This window comes from Pseudoliparis swirei, chromosome 11, assembly GCF_029220125.1.
Source record: "Pseudoliparis swirei isolate HS2019 ecotype Mariana Trench chromosome 11, NWPU_hadal_v1, whole genome shotgun sequence".
Classification (NCBI taxonomy): Eukaryota; Metazoa; Chordata; class Actinopteri; order Perciformes; family Liparidae; genus Pseudoliparis; species Pseudoliparis swirei.
The window spans coordinates 15,982,742-16,003,538 of NC_079398.1; the positions used below are offsets into that span (position 1 = coordinate 15,982,742).

At 42.9% G+C, this 20,797-nt stretch overlaps 1 protein-coding gene across 1 annotated transcript in view; it reads left to right on the top strand.

Annotated features, from left to right (window-relative positions):
* Positions 1-20,797, top strand: part of sptbn5 (spectrin, beta, non-erythrocytic 5) — a 49,756-nt gene that overhangs the window by 17,433 nt on the left and 11,526 nt on the right. Inside the window, exons 19-56 of the mRNA XM_056426772.1 lie at positions 170-382; positions 723-875; positions 1,357-1,487; positions 1,568-1,819; positions 2,729-2,804; positions 3,510-3,721; positions 3,801-4,053; positions 4,735-4,874; positions 5,342-5,441; positions 5,532-5,702; positions 5,783-5,947; positions 6,017-6,106; positions 6,818-6,954; positions 7,404-7,590; positions 7,684-7,793; positions 7,879-7,969; positions 8,047-8,163; positions 8,675-8,832; positions 9,727-9,859; positions 10,411-10,556; positions 10,632-10,746; positions 10,841-10,951; positions 11,050-11,229; positions 11,306-11,506; positions 12,415-12,564; positions 12,644-12,748; positions 13,183-13,371; positions 13,916-14,263; positions 14,605-14,700; positions 15,164-15,285; positions 15,395-15,509; positions 16,588-16,701; positions 16,793-16,914; positions 18,707-18,869; positions 19,008-19,211; positions 19,970-20,047; positions 20,137-20,309; positions 20,412-20,502. Of these exons, the coding sequence (XP_056282747.1) occupies positions 170-382; positions 723-875; positions 1,357-1,487; positions 1,568-1,819; positions 2,729-2,804; positions 3,510-3,721; positions 3,801-4,053; positions 4,735-4,874; positions 5,342-5,441; positions 5,532-5,702; positions 5,783-5,947; positions 6,017-6,106; positions 6,818-6,954; positions 7,404-7,590; positions 7,684-7,793; positions 7,879-7,969; positions 8,047-8,163; positions 8,675-8,832; positions 9,727-9,859; positions 10,411-10,556; positions 10,632-10,746; positions 10,841-10,951; positions 11,050-11,229; positions 11,306-11,506; positions 12,415-12,564; positions 12,644-12,748; positions 13,183-13,371; positions 13,916-14,263; positions 14,605-14,700; positions 15,164-15,285; positions 15,395-15,509; positions 16,588-16,701; positions 16,793-16,914; positions 18,707-18,869; positions 19,008-19,211; positions 19,970-20,047; positions 20,137-20,309; positions 20,412-20,502 (5,712 nt within the window). The remainder of the gene's footprint in view (positions 1-169; positions 383-722; positions 876-1,356; positions 1,488-1,567; positions 1,820-2,728; positions 2,805-3,509; positions 3,722-3,800; positions 4,054-4,734; positions 4,875-5,341; positions 5,442-5,531; positions 5,703-5,782; positions 5,948-6,016; positions 6,107-6,817; positions 6,955-7,403; positions 7,591-7,683; positions 7,794-7,878; positions 7,970-8,046; positions 8,164-8,674; positions 8,833-9,726; positions 9,860-10,410; positions 10,557-10,631; positions 10,747-10,840; positions 10,952-11,049; positions 11,230-11,305; positions 11,507-12,414; positions 12,565-12,643; positions 12,749-13,182; positions 13,372-13,915; positions 14,264-14,604; positions 14,701-15,163; positions 15,286-15,394; positions 15,510-16,587; positions 16,702-16,792; positions 16,915-18,706; positions 18,870-19,007; positions 19,212-19,969; positions 20,048-20,136; positions 20,310-20,411; positions 20,503-20,797) is intronic.

Consider the following 20,797-nt stretch of genomic DNA (forward strand, 5'->3'; position numbering starts at 1 on the left):
ACTGAATATACCTTGAACGCATCATAATGTAACTCAATGCAACCTTATGTTAGCCGTTAGCTCAGTAGTGAAGCATCGGGTCTCGTGACACCTCTAGTCCCTTTTAAGACCTGCCTGTCATTTTAGATCAATAATAAGTCTGATCAGTTTCTTCCCTCACTGCGCTCAGGCTCCTCCCACCTCCCCGCCCGTCTCCACCAATCACGCGCCAGGGAGCCCGAGCGGGAAGCCGAGTCGTCCGAGGCGCCGCCGCTCGATGCGCTGCGGTACGGCGGAGATCCAGACGGCGTGGCTGCCGGACCCGCAGTACCAGAGGGACACGGTGGAGGGCACACAGGCCAGGCTAGACCAGGACTACAGCTCCCTGTTCCACCTGGTCACGGTGAGAGGTGCATCATGGGAAATGAAGTCGATGCGGCAAACACTTTAAATAAACTACCGTTAAAAAGTTTGGGGTTACCCAGACAATTTGGTGTTTTCCATGAAAACTCACACTTTAATTTATCAAATGAATTGCAAAATGAATTTAAAATATAGTCAACACATTGACAAGGTTATACATAATGATTTAGTCATTTACCACATTAACTATGTAGAGCGTGTATTTATGATTAATTTAATGTTATCTTCGTGCTTTACTTTGGAAAATAAGGACATTTCATTTTTCCCAAACTTACATTTGAAGTAGCTTCTATGAAACCAGGTGTCCTTAATGTTCGCAGGTGAAGACGAGGAGTCTGCAGGAGACGCTGCGTCTGCATCGGTTCTACAACAGCTGCCAGGAGTTTGAGTCGTGGATGGAGGACAAGGAGAACGTCCTGAACACCTGCAGCACCGACGCAGACCACCTGGGGGAGGTGCAGGCTAAATACGAGGTGAAGATCATGAAGACACTTCAGAGGATGCTTCAGTCAATCCGATCAACAAAGCATATTTTGTATAAGTATAAAGCTGACTTCAATATATTCAATGTATTTAATATATTGTAATAACAATGTCAAGAATTCACTCAGCAACATACATACTTTTTTTAAAGTACATTTATTTAAGAAAATGTTTGGCCTCATCGTAACAAATATTATATATCTCTGCATAGACAGTTTAATAATTACCGGCCTGCACAATTATTGAAAACCATTATTATTATTATTATTATTATTATTATTATTATACATCAAACACTTTATTTATTTGCATTTACATGTTTTACTTTTATTGATTTAATAAGTACATCTTGTTGAATATTTGAGTCATATTAAAATAATGTCACATAAAATATATATTTTTTTAATTTGAAAGGAAATTTTAAACCACATACCCTTTGCAAACATTTTGAGTTTGTCTTCCTGGTTGCAGAACTTCCTGACCGAGTTGGCGAGTGGGCGTGGCCAGTTGGATGACATCATCAGGACGGCGGAGGAACTGGTGAATAGCCGGCACAGCCGACAGAGAGAGATCCAGGACCGGCGGCGGAGGGTGTCCAACAGGTACGAGTCCTCTTAACTGGTCGATGACCTTCGATGCGGTTCCACCTGTACTCACCTGAGGGGGGGTCCGGTCTCTGCAGGTGGGACCGGATCCAGCGGCTGAAGGACGAGAAGGGCCACGAGCTGCTGAGCACGGCCGACGTCCAGTCGTTCCTGCAGAGCTGCCAGGAGACCAAAGCTCAGCTGCGGTGTCAGCTGTCCGGCATCGACACCGTGGACGCCGGCTGCAGCGCCTTCACCCTGCAGGCCGAGGACCGGAACCAGAGCCAGACCTTCAGGGACATCCAGACCCTGGAGGCCAAGATCGCCTACCTGAAGAGCGTCGCAAAGATGTACGGCGCTCTGATTCGCACCGCGAAACGCCGGGAGAAGTTGATGCAAAGATTTATAAATAATTCATCTCATGCTGCACAAAATATGAAAATAATTAAAATCATGGCAGACGTGTCCCGGTCAGGATGCACAACAATCACAATAATAACCGAGCTGCTAGGATTGAGAGACAATTTTTTTAAAATGATGGCACTACAACAAAAACTTAAAATTCCCTATGTGAATTAATGTTTGGTAGCTATTAGAACTGAAGTTAGTTAAAACATTAAAAAATAGTTGAAATATATATTTTTATGGAGTTATTTTACATTTTGGTCCTCGAAAGACAACAAGGCAACTCTTTGAAGGTTAAAGTAAAACTAAGATTTATAAGTTATGTCAAGTTTTAACTAAATGTATTTGCTTCCAAATTATTCATTATTTGTTTGAACAATTCTGTGTTTGTAGAGTTTTTCACGTGATGACAGAATACAAAACAGCTACAATTAAAAACTACCGTTTAGTATCAAGTAAATAGTGACATCATATTTTCTCCAGTAGAATAATGATATCATATGCTCTCCAGTAGAATAATGACATCATAATGATGACACTATAGAAACAAACTTCTAATTCTCTGTGAATTAATATTTGGTCGCTATCAGGACTAAAATACAAAAATAATAATATAAAAATGAATATTTTTATGGTTTTAAGGTTAAAGTGATTCAGAGGCTAAAACTTTTAAGATTTCTAAGTTAACGTCCAGTTTTAACTCAACGTATTTGCTTCTAAATGATAAATTATTATTCTTGCTAACATATCTTAATGGAAGAGAGCATAGCAGCTGTTTCCTGTTGTTATTTAGTTCTCTTCGTTCTGGTCTAACTGCCCCGTCCAGTCCGTGACGCGCATCTCTTGCCTTGCAGGAAGCAGGACTGCAGCCCAGCAGAGAGCGCCGCCATCGGGGACGAGGTTCTGGGTCTGGAGGCTCTGCTGGATCAGGTTTGAGTTCCTCACAGACTGAACTGGATCAGAACCTCTGAGACCCGGAGAAGACTTCAGACTTCTGCTGAAGTTCATTTCCAGTCATGAATTATTTTATTATCAGAATCCGCTCCTTTGGCCGTGTGCGTGTGCACATACATGGGAATCCATGTAATCACCAATATAACAGGATACTTATAAAAAAGACAACAGCAACATGTATGAACCATATAAAAACAACAACAGTGACATGAATTGGGGATGTTAGAGCAGAAAGATAATATATATATAAAATAATTTACCTTCGTCTGCTGCCAGGAATCTGAAGATAAAACTCTGAAACACAAAGTTTATTCATCTAATATGCAGAAGAATAACAAGAACTTTATATTTCATAAAGTTCATTCTCACATCACATTGTCGTCTTCTGATGTAATGCAAATACACTTAATTATTACGACTGTACATTTCATACTGCTATTGTATTTCTTACTTTTTTAAAAACTTTAATTTTTATTTCTCTTTATTTTATCTTATCATATCTTATCTTAACTTATCTTACCTTATTTTATCTCATATTATTTTATCTTATCTTAACTTATTTTATCTTATCTTATCTTACATGTTTAGACTGATGATTGTTTCTTGTTTAAATATCACAAACATGACTATCGAGCTGAAATGAGGAACTTCACCTTCACCGTTTCTGCTGTCGCATTGCAGCTGAAGCGCCAGGCTGCGGACAAACAGCGCCTCCTGGAGGAGGCGCGCAGCCTGCAGAGCTTCCAGCGGCAAGCCAAGGAGCTGCGGCGCTGGGCCGGCTCGGTGCAGGAGCGCCTCCTGCAGGAGGAGGCGGCCGCCGACGTGGCGTCGGCCGTCGCCCTACTGGAGCAACACCGGGAGCTCTGGCTGGAGATGGAGGAGCAGAGGAGCAGGTGGAGATGAGGAGAAAAGCTTGTAATATAATATATACATTAATAATGACAATAATCGTCCACCATGTTGTTTCCTCAGGTGGACGGAGATGGAGGAGCTGGGTAAATCTCTTCAGCAGGGCTCATCCAACGACGGGAAGACGGGGGGCGTCGACATCCAGCAGACCCTCGACACGCTCGAAGCTGATTGGTCCGAGCTCGACAAGCTGTGGGCCAGCAGGAGGGAGCGCTTGGAGCAGGGGGCGGAGCTCCAGAGGCTGAACCAGGAGGGAGACCGCATCGAGGCGGCGCTGTCTGGACACGAAGCCCGTCTGAGGGTCAAAGACGTCGGGGTGAGGGTTGGTTTAAATCCTGGACACCCATTGGTCACCATGTGGATGAACCCTGTTCATTGGTCATGTGGATGAACCCTGTTCATTGGTCACCATGTGGATGAACCCTGTTCATTGGTCATGTGTATGAACCCTGTTTATTGGTCATGTGGATGAACCCTGTTCATTGGTCATGTGGATGAACCCTGTTCACTGGCCACCATGTGGATGAACCCTGTTCACTGGTCATGTGGATGAACCCTGTTCATTGGTCACCATGTGGATGAATCCTGTTCTTTGGTCATGTGGATGAACCCTGTTCATTGGTCATGTGGATGAACCCTATTCATTGGTCACCATGTGGATGAACCCTGTTCATTGGTCATGTGGATGAACCCTATTCATTGGTCACCATGTGGATGAACCCTGTTCATTGGTCACCATGTGGATGAACCCTGTTCATTGGTCATGTGGATGAACCCTGTTCATTGGTCATGTGGATGAACCCTGTTCATTGGTCACCATGTGGATGAACCCTGTTCATTGGTCATGTGGATGAACCCTGTTCATTGGTCACCATGTGGATGAACCCTGTTCACTGGTCACCATGTGGATGAACCCTGTTCATTGGTCACCATGTGGATGATCCCTGTATATATATAACTGAAAGTTTTGGTGGTTCTGGGTACTCTACTGGTCCAGGACTCGGTAGATGGTGTCCACAGTCTTCTGGGCCGGCAGGACCAGCTGGAGGGCCTCCTGAAGGCTCTGGACCAGCGCGTGCATCGCTTCGCCGAACGCAGCCGGGAGCTCGTCGCCCAGCGGCACTACGCGGCCACGCGGTAAGAGAAGCCACGCCCAGAGTTCCTACGCTCATGCAAAATCTGGAAAAGTCATGGCATTTTATAATGGTTATTTCCATGCCTGGAAAAGTCCTTTAAAAAAAAAATCTAATCTCAAAAGTTTTTGAAAAGTCCTGGAGATTTGTTATATTCATGTCAAATCACGCGGTTTATATATTGTATGCTTTGGAATTCTCAATTTTGGTTTGAATATGACATTTTCTCACTTTCCATGTATACACCGAGGTTTCACAAAATGTTTGGTCATGGAAATTTGGTTTAAAATCCTGGAAAAGTCCTAGAAATCCAAAGTCAGGGAAAATTAATTGAAAGGGAATGAAACATTTATTTAAAGGTCATTGAAAATTCCTGGAAATCCATTGGTCAACATGTGTATGAACCCTGCTTGCCGTGAGTCCGGCAGAACATCGGCAGCAATGTGTGTTTTTTAATATTTAATCCTGAAGCATCGAGGAGAGGAGCAGCGGCCTCCAGGAGGCCAACAAGAAGTTGAAGGCGAGCAGCGGGCAGAGGAGGAGTCTGTTGCTGGCCTCCAAGAAATACCAGGTATCCTTATAGATTTAAACTTTTAAAACATTGTTGACGACTTTGATATTTTAAATGTTCATTCGCCGATTTCCCTTTTTTTTCCTGTAGGAGTTCCAGAGAGACTCTGACGAGCTGCTGCTGTGGATGGAGGAGAAGTTCAAGGTGGCGGAGGACGAGTCGTACCGCGACCCCACCAATGTCCTCCCCAAGCTGAAGAGGCACGAGGCGGCCGAGAAGGAGATGCAGGCCAACCAGGTCTGGCTGGACAGGCTGGTTCAGGTAAACGGGTTCCCCGAGTCCCAACACACACCTGTGTCACGCATCGCACACTTTAAATGTTCACGCATGTTCTCCTCCAGCTGGGGCAGGAGATGCTGGCCGAAGAGCACTTCAGCAGCCAGAGCATCAGCAGGAAGTTCACTCAGGTCAGCAGCCGCTGGAGGAGACTTCAGGACAAGATGGCCGACAGAGGAGACAAGCTGAGACAGGCGGGGCAGCAGGAGCAGCTGATGGAGCTGCTGCAGGTAAAACACGGAGAAGTGAGGACCTGGAGGCCGGAGGAGGAAACACTTATTCACTCTTCCTTTACGCAGGATTCCAAGGTCAAGATCGAGGCCATCCAGTGGATGCTGAACAACGCCGCCAAAGGTCATGACCTCCGCTCCAGCCGACAGCTCCTTAAGGTATATTAATGACCTCATAGTTCATCTCTAATATCTTTTTTACATTCATGTGAAAACATCTGGATCTATTCTATTTCATCACCAACACTACATTTTACTAGATTACATCTGAATGCATCATGAGAACGTTATAATTGAAGTTCAGCCAGAACTCATTTTCACTGAGCAGAGCCTGAACGCATCACAATGTAACTGAAGTGAACATCCGTTGGTTCTAACGTCACTATCTAATGTTACTAGCTAATGTCACTATCTAACGTTACTAGCTAACGTCACTATCTAATGTTACTAGCTAATGTCACTATCTAACGTTACTAGCTAATGTCACTATCTAACGTTACTAGCTAATGTCACTATCTAACGTTACTAGCTAATGTCACTATCTAATGTTACTAGCTAATGTCACTATCTAACGTTACTAGCTAATGTCACTATCTAACGTTACTAGCTAATGTCACTATCTAACGTTACTAGCTAATGTCACTATCTAACGTTACTAGCTAATGTCACTAGCTAATGTTACTAGCGCTCCTCCTGTTGGTTTAAACTTTTACTCCAAAGTTACATGATCAGATGTTTTACTGGATATTGAAGAAGAACGATCGTCAGTAAAACTTTATTAATCTCACTAACTGTGAAGGTTATACACTTTAATCAATGCAACCTGTTACTTTAGTAAACTTAGTGACTTCTTCCTGTTTCTGTGTAAAGGAGCATCGGCAGCTGGAGCAGGAGGCCAAGGAGCTGGCGGAGAAGATCAACTCCATCGTCAGCAGGGCCAAACGCCTTGCCTTCAATCACTTCGACTCCCAGAGGATCCTCCGGGAGACCGACACCTACCTCACTCTGTAAGTCCGCTCCCGACAAATTCGTGGGCCCCAGAGGATGAATCCCAAGAGTTTCAGCTTCTATAATGCGTCTGTAATAAACTACAGACACGTTTCCCATTGAAACCTATTAAAACTACAATATTTGAAGCCATTACAGCATAACATCTAAAGCTCCAGCTTCTAATTTGAACTTTCTTTACTATTTTCCACAAGATTGATCCATTTTCTCATGTAGCTAATACGTGTTATTCTCCTATTGTCCACTGGGGGCATCGCTGCTGTGTTGTGGCGCACTGCAGTGTTAACCGCAATGCATCCAAACCAATGTTGTTGCTAACGATTTTAGATCTGAATCATGAAAAACGTGAACAGTAGAACCGGCAGGAGCAAAAGGAGGAAGGTGATTGTTCGTCGACGTAGTCGGACTTGAAGCGGACGACGCTGATTTAAGGATCTTTGCGCTGCAGGTTCAAGTCTCTCCAGAAGCCTCTTGAACGGCGTCGAGCTCAGCTGGAGGCGTCGGTGCTGCTGTTTGGGTTTTATCACGACGTGGACCTGGAGCTCAGCTGGGTCTCTGAGCATGTTCCTGCCTCTGGATCCACGGGATACGACAAATCTCTGTCTGGAGCCATCAGCCTCATGCAGAAACACAAGGTGCAGGCTGGATTATTGTTTGTTTGTTCATCTGAACAGCCCAGAATAATTATGATGGTCTTTTTTAATATTCATGCTGAACATTTTATATAGGAGCTGCAGGCAGAAGTGAACGCCCACCAAAAACACCTGAACCACGTCCTGGAGAAGGGGCAGGGCCTGGCCAAATCCAGCAAATCGGACGAAGAGGAAGTGCTGCAGAGGTGCTATCGTGTGTCTCTTCAGGGTTGATTGTCAAAAATGTTCTGCTCTTCTTTTACAATTTTTTTTTTATGCTTCTGAATGCAGGTGCAAACACCTGAGTGCAGAGTGGGAGGAGCTAGAGGAGGCCTGCAACAGGAGAGCAGCTCACCTGAGCAAAGCCATCACCAGAGAACAGGTCAGAGGAACAGAGAGACGTGATTTGTATTATACGTTTTGAGAAAGCATTTTGTGCTGACCGTGAACTGCCTCCAGCTGCTGTTGGACTGCTCTGAGCTGGAGTCCAGGCTGACCGAGACCCTCACTCTGGTGAACAGCGACGACTACGGCAAAGACCAGCTGGCCACGCTGAGTCTCCTCACCAAACACCAGGTACCAGTGTGGGATCATGCGACTTGTTGTCTTTGTTGCAGTCAGCTTCTCCCAATGGGATTTCTTTATATTGTCATAAGGTCTTACCTTCTCTAAAACAAACACACCTGCTGTTTAAAATTAGTAAATAACACTAAATATAGCAGTTTCCCATTAAAAATCATCCATGTTTCTCTGACCCTGCTCAGCAGACACAGGCTGTCCCAAAGATGTCCGACGACAAAAACCCTTGATCCGGTTACAGTATAGAGTTAAAACCATCAAATGTGTATTAAAACCTGATATAAAGTCAGTTTATGATCAGCTTCTGGTGGACAACCACAATGCTGACGCTGCACAAAGAGGTTATGACACAAACGTCAAATTGAATTACAGATTTCTGGGTGTTATCGAAACAATAGAGGACCTCAGATCCTTCCCTGTGGAACTCCTTGTCCTTTTTCTGTTTGTGAATATCTGTTGGTAAAATGTCAAATGTAGCAGCACGTGTGTGCGATTTCCCCGGCTATAGGTGTTGGAGGGCCAGCTGGAGGTGCTGGAGGTGGAGGTGGAGGAGTTGGGAGACCAGGTGGAGCAGGCGGTTCACAACTGGAGCCTGGAGGAGCTCAGCAGGCCTCGTAGTCGCCTCAGCAGCCTGAACCAGCAGCTGCAGCACCAGGCTGCTCTCAGGTAAATCCTGACTATACTACAAACATGCAAAACTACAAACATGCAATACTACAAACACTCAATAATACAAACACTCACTGCTACAAACACTCAATGCTACAAACATGCAAATCTACAAACATTCAATGCTACAAACACTCAATACCACAAACATGCAAATCTACAAACACTCAATACTACAAACATACAAATCTACAAGCACTCAATACTACAAACACTCAATACTACAAACATGCAAATCTACGAACACTCAATGCTACAAACATTCAATGCTACAAACACTCAATACTACAAACATGCAAATCTACAAACACTCAATACTACAAACATGCATATCTACAAACACTCAATACTACAAAAATGCAAATCTACAAACACTCAATACTACAAACATGCATATCTACAAACACTCAATACTACAAACATGCAATACTAGAAACATTCAATGATACAAACACTCAATACTACACAAACTCAATAATACAAACAATCAATGCTACAAACACTCAATACTACACAAACTCAATAAGACAAACACTCAATGCTACAAACACTCAATACTACACAAACTCAATAACACAAACACTCACTGCTACAAAAACTCAATGTTACAAACAATCTGCTGTCATGACAACTATCAGTGAATTACTTTGATACTTCAGAAAAATATGATGCAAGATCTGCAGATTTAAAGAATGTCTTCTTTCTGTGATTTATAAACAGATGTATAGTAATTTATTCTGGATGTACGTGATAAATAATTATATATATATAGTTATGATATTTTCTGGATGTTGATGTTAGTCTGAAAGTACAAATATTCATTGATCGTCAACGTTGCAAGCACTTTTAATCAGTTCCTAACGACACAATGATGAACGTCTCTCCCTCCAGGGGTCAGAGGTTGAAGGAAGTCCTTCATCTCCACGAGTTCAGAAGAGAGTCCTCAGAGTTCGAGGACTGGATGGACCAGCAGAGACAGACAGCAGAGTCTCAGGACCTGGGCAACGACTACCAGCACGTCCAGGTCCCTCTCACTAACAGATATGAGACATTATGTGACCTCTCCCGATATGTAAACCTCAAACACATTTTTTAGGTCATTTGAAACACTTTCTCTGTTACAGTTTGTTTTATTAAAAAAATATTTAACCCTTTTCAATTCTTTATCGATTTACTCCAAAATGTTTATTGTTATCTGTATCGGCCTCAGAGATCTAATATTGGTCGGCTCTACCGTATACTTACTATTTATGGTGCTGGTGGTATATTTAATGTGCCGGTATTTATGCATTGTCTATATATATATTTATTTATTTATATATTTTTTAATAGATTTATATATGTATATATATTTTTTTTATAGATTTATAAATATATATATATATATATATTCTTTTAATAGATTTATATATATCCTTTTAATATATTTATATATTTATACATATCTTTTTAATAGATTTCTATTTATATATTTATACATATTTTTAATAGATTTAGATATATATATATATATATATATATATATATATATATATACATTTTCAAAATAGAATTTGTGTTTTTTTGACGTTTCAGGTGCTCCGTGGGAAGTTTGAAGGTTTCCTGACGCAGCTGGAAGCCGGAGAGGAGCGACTGCAGAGCTGCAGCGGTCTGGCTGCTCCACTGATCCGCAACAAGCATTCACAGAGCTCTGCAGTCAGAGAGATGCTGCAGCAGCTCAGGTACACACAGGCGTACAACACCTGAACAAATTCAAAGGGTAGAAGCAGTGTTTGACTTTTTGACGTTTGTTGCAGTGCATGCTGGGAGTATCTGAGGGGCGTGGCCAGAGAGCGTCAGGATCAGCTGCAGAGGGCCGAGGAGTGTCACCGCTTTTACCAAGACCTGACCGACGCTCTGACCCTCATCCAGGTACGGCATCCCTCTACCGCCACGTCACGTCCTCACCTGTTGACCTCACCTCCTCAGAGTCTCTCCCTCTCTCTCGCTCTCTATCTATCTTTAGGAGCGACAGAAGAGCATCCCCGATGACGTGGCGAAGGATTTGAGAGGCGTGATGTCACAGCTTAGGAAGCACGAAGCTCTGCTCCACCAGCTGGCGACCACAGAGCAACAGGTAGAGACCCGGAGAGATGACCACCCCCTAGTGGACAGTTAAAAAAATGTTTTGGCCTTTTATTCTGACGGTTCATCTGACTTTAAACCTGTTTGTAGTTGCAGGAGCAGCTGGACACCGTCGACACCATCCTGGACCTGTGCACGCCTCAGTTGAAGCTCCGCCTCCAGGAAGTGCAGCAGGAAGTGGTGGAGCGGTGGGAGGAGCTCCGGCTGCACGCAAAGCAGAGGGAGGAGGAGCTAAAACTGGCGTGCCAGAGATACATGTTCCTGAACACGGTGAGGACGGACGGAGGGTGACGCATTAACAACCCCTTCACGCTTTACGTCACGTGTGTGATTCTGTGCCCTCCAGGCGCAGGACTACTTTCTGTGGTGCGGCCAGCTGATCGGTGCGATGGCCGCCGAGGAGAGCATCAGCGACGTGGCGACCGCCGACCTGCAGCTGGCGCAGCACCAGCAGCTGTGGGCCGAGATGGAGGCCCGACAGGAGACCTACCAGCAGGCCCTGGACATGGGGGAGCAGCTGCAGGTGCAGGACGCCAACAGGAAGGAGGTGAAATGCTGGAGAAACCAGCAATATATTTATTTCAGACGGTCCTTGAACACATCATGTGTGACGAGCTCTTCAGTCAGAAACATCTGCCAAATCGAAGCTTAAAATACAACAAGATATAATGTATACGTATATACATATATAATATATATATATAATGTATCTGTGTGGTTGTACATTTCATGAAAGCTGCTTGCAAGAGTGTTAAAGTGCTGCTGGCTTTTGCAAGTTACTAGCAGCACTCTCTCAGGGATCTAACAGTCGTCTCACACCGGCAAGAACACGTCAAGACAGATGCGAACCATTAGTCCCTGCAGTGGCTGGTCGGAAGATGCTGGGAGTTCCATTCATCGTCAAACGCCCTCTGTGCTGCCACGACAGCATGGTTTTCTATTCGGCTTTGCTCCCTTAGCCTTTGATTCTATCAAGAATCTGTACCGCAAGGCCGCGGTTTTTAACTATGCATGGCAGGGGGCGTCGAACTCCCTGAGGTAAGGTATATACATACATATATAATATATATATATACATATATTTTATATATATTATATATACATATATTATATTTATATTATATACATATATATATATGTATATAATATATGTAATCAATCATAATTTTAGTTCTCACCCCATATATATAATATATATATATATAATATTATTTATTCATCGAAGACAAAGTCATGTGACAACAAATTCTGTGAAAAGTGGAATTATAAAAAAAAAATGAAAAAAGAAGAAACGATCAAAGGAATTAAACATGTATTTTTCTTCTTCTTTTTTTATGATCCACGTCACCACTGTTGCTCCACTCTAGAGACACGTTGTAGTTCCACTTCCAGTCAACAAGTGGTTCTGTTTCTGTCGAGGAGCAGCTTACAGAGGCTACCTATGCTTCCCTCCAGGTGACGGAGAAGCTGGAGGCTCTGCAGGAGGAGCGCGGCAGGCTGGAGGAGCAGTGGAACCACAAGCACAGCTGGCTGCAGAGCGTCCACCTGGAGCAGGTGTTCTACCGAGACGCCGACAGCCTGGACAAAACCTGCAGCTCCCAGGAGGTGAGCTCCCTCCTCCGGCCTCCATCCTCCTCAGAGGAGACACACACCAGTGTGTCTGACTCATGAAACCTCTCCACAGGTCCTGCTGCAGAACGGCACTCTGGGAAACGCAGTCCACGACACCGAGGGTCTGATGAAACGCCACGAAGCGTTTGAGAAGCTGCTCGGCTCGCAGGAGGACAAGGTCAGCTCTTCTTCTTCTGCGCTTCTTCTTCTGCTCTTCTTCTTCTGCTCTTCTTCTGCTCTTCATCTCCTCTTCTTCTGTTCTTCTTCTCCTGTTCTTCTGTTCTTCTTATCTTCTGCTCTTCTCCTCTTCTTCTGTTCTTCGTCTTATCTTCTCTTCTGTTCTTCTTCTCCTCTTATTCTGCTCTTCTTCTGCTCTTTTTCTGTTATTCTTCTGCTCTTCTTCTGCTCTTCCTCCGCTCTTCTTTATTATTATATACTATTATATCAATTATTCTAATTTAGTGGACTAATATTATCAGTACAATTCAACGCCAAACAACACAGTACCATGTCATAAAATACATAAATACTCCAATATAAATCATACGATATATATGACAGTACGTCGGGGTCCATTTACACCGAGCTTTGACCCCCTCCCCCCCCCCCCAGCTCTCCTCTCTCAAGGAGCTGGCCGAGCGGCTGAAGGAGCAGCTGAGTGGGGAGAAGAGTGGGCGTGTCCAGGCCAGACTCAAAGCCCTCCTGCAGCGCCGTGACAGGATCAAGGAGCTGTCCGTCAAACGCAGGGAGCAGCTGGAGCTCTCCAGGATGCTGAGCGTCTTCAACCGAGACGTGGACGAGGTCACCGACCGCCCTCTGTCGATATTATTATCAAGATGAGAACTCTCATCGATGATCTCATCGATACTGTGTAGTAGTGGTTTTTTATTGTTTTTGTGAGAAACTAATAGACATTTGTTTATTTTTCTTCAGCTGCAACGAAAGAAGTTGTAAAATCTTTAAACTCAAACAGAAAGACAGAGACCAAGAAACAGGAAGACAAAGAGACACAGAGAAGCAGGAACACGGAGAGACAAAAGGACAAAAGGACACAAAGAGACAAAGAGACAGAGAGAGACAAAAAGAGAGAGAGAGAGACAGTAAGAGACAAAGAGACAGAGAGAGAGAGACAAAAAGAGAGAGACAAAGAGACAGAGAGAGACAAAGACACACAGAGAGAGAGAGACAAAAAGAGAGAGAGAGAGAGACAAAAAGAGACAGAGAGAGACAAAGTGAGAGTGAGAGAGACAAAGAGAGAGACAGAGAGACAGACAGACAAGGACACAGAGAGGAGGTTTGAGATGTCTCCCTCCTGGTCTACTAACATGTCCCCCCGTCCCCCCAGGCGGAGGAGTGGGTGTGTGAGCGGAGGCAGAAGATGGCGGAGGTTGGGCCAGCCGCCCTCAGCGACCTGCAGGTCAAGATGAAGCTGCTGCAGAAGCACCAGGCCTTCGAGGCCGAGATCCTGGCTCACGGGCAGATCATCGGCTCGGTGCTGCGGGCCGGGGACGAGCTGCTCGCCCTCCGGCACCGCGGCTCCAAGGAGGTGAAGAGGAGCGCTGCCGCCCTGCAGCTGCACTGGGAGGAGCTGAAGGAGGCGCTGGCCACCCGGGGGGCGGCTCTGGAGGACAACAGGGACTTCCTGGAGTTCCTCCAGAAGGTCCAGGAGGTGGAGGCCTGGATCCGACACAAGGTGTGTGTGTGTGTGTAGTGTAGTGTGTGTGGACTGTGTGTGGACTGTGTGTGTTCGTGCGTGTGTATTTATAGTGTGTGTAATATGTGTATAGTGTGTGTATGTAATTTGTGTGTTTATAGTGTGTGTGTATGCGTGCATGTGTATTTATTGTGTGTACGTCTGTGTTTACCTGTGTATGTATAGTGTGTGTAATATGTGTATGAATAGTGTTTGTGTATAATTTGTGTGTTTATGTGTATTTATTTATCTGTGTATTTATAGTGTGTACGATGTTTAAAATTGTGTTTGAGTACAGTGTGTTCTATGTTCAGTGTGTAACGTTGACCTCTGACCTGCAGGAGGTGATGGTGAATGTCGGAGACGTTGGCAAAGATTATGAACACGGAGTTCAGCTGCTCAAGAAACTCGGAGCGTTCAGAGGAACCGGAGCCGGGGTAAGTGTGTGTGTGTGTGTGTGTGTTTGTGTGTCAGCAGCCCGTCTCTGCTCGTCTATAACACTGATATGTGTTTCAGTCCAAATCAATAGTTTGATTACATCTAAGAAACTTTCAGCTGGAAATCAAGATATTCTTTTATTTGGAAATTCAGTTCAATTCGATTTTTAATCTACATCTTAATTTTGATCTTAATTTTTTTTGGAAGTGTTAATACTGCACAATGTGTTTTGATAATTATGCTATTTTCAACACTTTAGGTGTATTTCACTTCATTTAGTGTGTTGTTATTTTGTCCCAGCCGTGCTTTTATTTTGTAGTAAAGTGTCCAGCTCCACCAGGAAACAAGGAGGCGTCACTCTGAGATATAAATGAATAACGATATTTATTGGGATTGTAACTAATTGAAGCTCGTTAACGTCAAAGAATATAAGAGGAAGTAATGGAGGGTCTTCACCTCTAGGACGTGACGGTTGACGACGCCCACATCACCGCCATCAACCGGCTGGCGTCCCGACTGGAGAAGAGGCAGAGTGCCGAAGAACTGGCCACGGTCCACCGGAGGAGACAGCAGCTCAACGACAGGTGAGTCTCACCTGTGCCCCTCCCCTCACCTATGCCCCTCCCCTAACCTGTGCCCCCCCCCCCACCTGTGCCCCTCCCCTCCGGGTTTCTTTTCTCTCGTCCCTTCCAGGTGGAGCAAGTTTCACGGTGATCTGAACAACTACAAGAGGAAGCTAGAGGCGGCGCTGGTGGTGCACGGCCTCATCAGAGAGCTGGAGGAGGTCAGAGACCGAGCCCACGGGAAGGTGAGTCACGTGATGTCACCTTCTGACCCCAAACCCCCAAGAGCTGCTCCGTGGTCTCAAAATAAAAGTCCCACTCCACCATGAAAACGGAATTTAATTTTAATGAAAATTGTCAAACTACAGAAGCGACACGTCCAACATGTTCCAAGTGTTAGCAATGATGGAAAAACAAACATTGAGGCTCCATGAGCTGTTTTTATTAAAACGATTATATATTATATTATTTTATAAATATTATAATATGTCGTGCAACCTCTCCTCTCTGCGTTCAGCAGCCTGAAATTCATTCAAAGTCTTCATAGATTTGTTGTAACGTGACCTTTGGTCTCAGCTGAACAAATTATGACTTTCACAGAGGAGCTCAGAATGTACACTACCGTTCAAAAGTTTGGGGTCATCCAGACAATTTCGTGTCTTCCATGAAAACTCACTTTTATTTATCAAATGAATTGAAAATTGAATAGAAAATATAGTCAAGACATTGACAAGGTTAGAAATAATGATTAATATTTGAACTATTAATTTTGTTCTTCAAACTTCAAGCTCAAAGGAAGGCCAGTTGTATAGCTTATATCACCAGCATAACTGTTTTCAGCTGTGCTAACATAATTGCACAAGGGTTTTCGAATCAGATATTAGTCTTCTAAGGCGATTAGCAAACACAATGTACCATTAGAACACTGGAGTGATAGTTGGTGGAAATGGGCCTCTTTACACCTATGGAGATATTTCATTAGAAACCAGACGTTTCCACCTAGAATAGTCATTTACCACATTAACAATGTATAGTGTGTATTTTTGATTAATGTTATCTTTATTGAAAAAACAGTGCTTTTCTTTGAAAAATAAAGACATTTCTAAGTGACCCCAAACTTTTGAACGGTAGTGTAATGTTTTTGACAGAATCTGGTTAAAGTAAACGGTTTATTTGTGGCAAGATGTAGAATAGAAAATGTTTTTAACCAAAAGAAAATGACAATTCAAGCTTAGTTTTGGCTGGTACTTCGATGCGTTTAGGGACCGTCGTAAATCTGTAAATCTGTTGTGGCTCAGAGGGTTAAACTACCCGTCTCCGTAGATGCTGCTGCTTCAGGGTCAGGACTGCGGCTTTGACGTGGATAGTGTGGAAAACCTCATCAGACGGCACGAGGAAACCGAGCGGGAGGCCGGCGTCATCCAGGAGAGGTCAAAGGTCAGCGTCAGGGGTTGTTTCTTAACTTTACAAGCCATCGAGTTATAAAATCTAAAGAAAGTTATGCTCCTCCCTCTCTCTCGTTCCTCAGGCCCTGGAGGAGGAGGTGTCGGAGCACCTGAAGGCCCCATCCGTGATGAGCGACAAGCTGAAGAACAAACAGAAGGAGGTGCAGAGAGCTCTGCAGACTCTGGGAAAGGAGGTGAAGCTCAGGTGAGGGAGGGTTTAGGTGCAATACAACCTTTGTATTAATTTTTAATATCATTCACAATACCATGCTCAATATTAATGTATTGTTATTGGGCTTTGGTGTTGGCATTACTTCTTATACACTTAATATTGTTACTCGGATATATTTCTAAAAAAAAAAATACAAGAATGATATTACATTTTATTCAAAATATATTTATTCGGAATATATCTATAATATTTTATTTCATGAGAACTATATCTATAGTATTTATTTAATTAAATATCTATAATATTATAATATTTTTAGAATTGTATCGATTATATTTATTCTATTAGAAATACATCCATTATATTTATTTTATTAGAATATATCTATTATATGTATTTTATTAGAAATATATTTGTATTTTATACTCAATATACATAATTTTTTTTTATTTCATCAGAAATATATCTGTAATATTCATTTTATTTATTTATAGAAATGTATCTAGAATATTTATTTTATATATATTTTTTAAATATATATAATATTTATTCGATTTTAAAAAATAGGTTTTTATTGGAAATATATCCATTGTATTTATTTTATTAGAAACATATCTATTATATTTCTATTTTATACTCAATAAATATTGTAACTTTTTTTATTTCATTAGAAATATATCAATAATATTAATTTTATTTATATATCTATAATATTTATTCTATTATAAATATATCCTTTATATTTATTATATGAGAAATATGTCTATTAGTATAAAGTTATAAAGTTCTTTCTTAATTTCATGAGTGGTACATTTGAGTTGTTTAAAGTGAGGACATGAGACCTCAGCACATTACGCAACATCATTAAAATTAGAGATGCACCGATCAGGTTTTTGGTGCCGATCACCGATCACTGAAATCAGTATCTGCCGATCACCGATAATACCGATCACTGAAATCAGTACCTGCCGATCCGATAATACCGATCACGGTGTCGATTGAAGCATTCTATTTATTGTGTAGCATTATTGCCTAGGACTATGAGGAAATACATATATAAAGCAACTCAAACATTAAAGAAATTACCGATTTCTTTAAACATTTAGGAATTTTACTTTGAAAAATGTCCTAATTGATACATTAAAATTGATTGATTGCTATTGTAGGGGATTTCAGATATGTATGGAACACATCTGCATTATTCATTTCCTGGAACTCTTGGGGAAATCTATATACGGGACTTTTCCTATACAAAAGTCTGACTTATTTTTATAAACTCTTCCTTGGTTCAGTAAAAATGTTTTAATGTTAGCATAATTTAAGCTAAATCTCAGAAACGATCTATAAAGATACAAAATCAGTTCATTGTTTACTTTTATATGTTCGTGTATGATTTGTCGACATCTTATTTTGAAAAACGGATGTTGTTTCACGTGGTTCTTTCCGCTAACTTTGCAAAACCGGATGTTGTCACTTAAATCCTTCCGCTAACTTTATCAAAACCCTCTCACTCCCGATGGAATGTGTTTACCGTGAGCATCAGTCTATAGGGGCTCAGACATGTGAGTGTCGGCTGAGTCGACCCAGTGATTCAACTCGGGGGACGGGGACGCCGCTCGGTGGTGAGGATCCCCTCGTGGACCTCTCACTCTGCGGCCCTCGCCGGGCGCATCGTCTCCGTTACGGTGCTCGGCGATTGAAATGTCTGATAGTTCTCGCAGATGTGACGTCATCTGATCGGCCGATTTGATCAGATCGGTGCATCCCTAATTAAAATCCCACATTGTGCGTTCGACCCTGTACTCATCACCCGCTGTCTGTCCAGGAAGGAGAAACTGCAGGAGGCGCTCCAGCTGCAGCTGTTCAAAGCCAACCAGCGCCTCCTGCTGGACTGGAGCCTCCAGCAGAGCGGAGCCATGGCGGAGAAGGGACTCCCCAAGACCAGGACCGAAGCAGACCGGCTCATCAGGGAGCACCAGGACTGGAAGGTGTGTGTGTGTGTGGTGCTGTGTGTGTGGTACTGTGTGTGTGGTAATGTGTGTGTGTTCTGTATGAGTGTAGTACTGTTGTGTACTTGTTCTACGACTTCCGGGTCGCTTAGTAACTCAAATGTCACCGTCTCCCAGACGGAGATCGACGCCCGCGCCGAGCGCATCGCCTCCGTGCGGGACTTCGGTCTGGGTCTGATCCGGTCCGATCTGGTCCGGTCCGGTCCTGGGTCCAAGGCGGAGATCCAGAAGGCCCTGAACCAGCTGGAGGATGCCAAGTCCGAACTGGACCGGGCCTGGCAGCACCGCATCACCAGGCTGGAGCAGGCCCGGACCCTGCAGGTAAGGAGAAGACCTCATTCAAATCTGACGACTTCAGAATAAGAGTCAGCGTATGCTTTTATTGTAAAGGAGCAGCGGTAAGAAAGCTTTCGTGAGATCGTCATACTGTAAATATATAAATATTGCTATACTTTCAATAGTTGGCTCAATACATACATATCTCTGAGATATGTACTTTTAAATTTGATGTACTTTACCTTCTACTTCTACACCACTTTTATCTGACATTTATAGTTAAATCATTAAAATACCAAACGATATATATAGAAATGGCTCCTAAATATTTGAAATACAGAATAATAATTTAATAAATTACATCACAGTAGAATACAGTGTGGAAAAAGTATTATGTATTATATATTATATTTGTATGTATTATATTTGATGTATATTATATTTGATGTATTTTACATTATATTTGTATGTATTTCTCATTATAATTTAAATTATGTTTTTATGTATTTTATATAATATTTGTATGCATTTTATATCATATTGTTATGTATTTCACATTATAATTTAAATTATATTTTATGTTTTTCATATTGTATTGTAAATATTTAACATTATGTTGTTATGTATTTTACTGTATATTATATTTTTATATATTTAATAATATATTTTGATGTATTTAATATTATATTAATGTATCTAATATTATATTTAATGTATTTTATATTATATTAATGTATTTTATATTATATTTAATGTATTTTATGTTATATGAATGTATTTTACATCCCATGTATTTTCTGCAGGTCTTCCTGGTCTCCGTAGACCAGTGTGAGACCTGGTTCACCAACAAGGAGGCTTTCCTCTCCAACCAGGACCTGGGGGTAAGGACCACATGAGACCTGGACCAGAGACATGGATTTCATTAATTGATCAATTGATCCTCCTCCTCCTCCTCCTCCTCCTCCTCCAGAGCTCGGTGACGGAGGTGGAGGCCCTCCAGAGGAAGCAGGTCCAGTTTGAGGAGGCTCTGGAGGCCCAGGTGGCCCAGGTGGCCCAGGTGGAGGATCTGGCCCTAAAGATGAAGCAGCAGAACCATTACGACTGCGACAGCATCGGAGTGAAGAGCAGGGGGCTGGCCGCCAGGTGACGATGACATCATCACGTCTCTCTCAGCACCTGTGTGTCTCACTTGTCTTTCTGTCTCACCTGCTGTCTCACCTGCCTGTCTCACCTGTCTGTCTGTAGGAGGACTCGTCTGCAGCAACAGAGTAAATCTCGTCACAAAGCTCTGGATGGATCCCTGAAGCTGCAGCAGTTCTTGTCCAGCAGCTACCAGGTACTGGACTCTACAGGGCTCTACAGGGCTCTACTGGACTCTCCTGGACTCTAGTCTACTGGACTCTAGTAGACTCTACTGGACTCTAGTCTACTGGACTCTACTGGAATATAGTCTACTGTGTGGTAAACGTGTGTGTGTCCTCAGGTGTGTGTGGTAAACGTGTGTGTGTGTGTGTGTGTCCTCATGTGTGTGTCCTCAGGTGTGGTAAATGTGTGTGTGTGTGTGTGTGTATGTGTGTGTGTGTCACGTGTGTGTGTCCTCAGATGTGTGTGTGTGTCACGTGTGTGTGTGT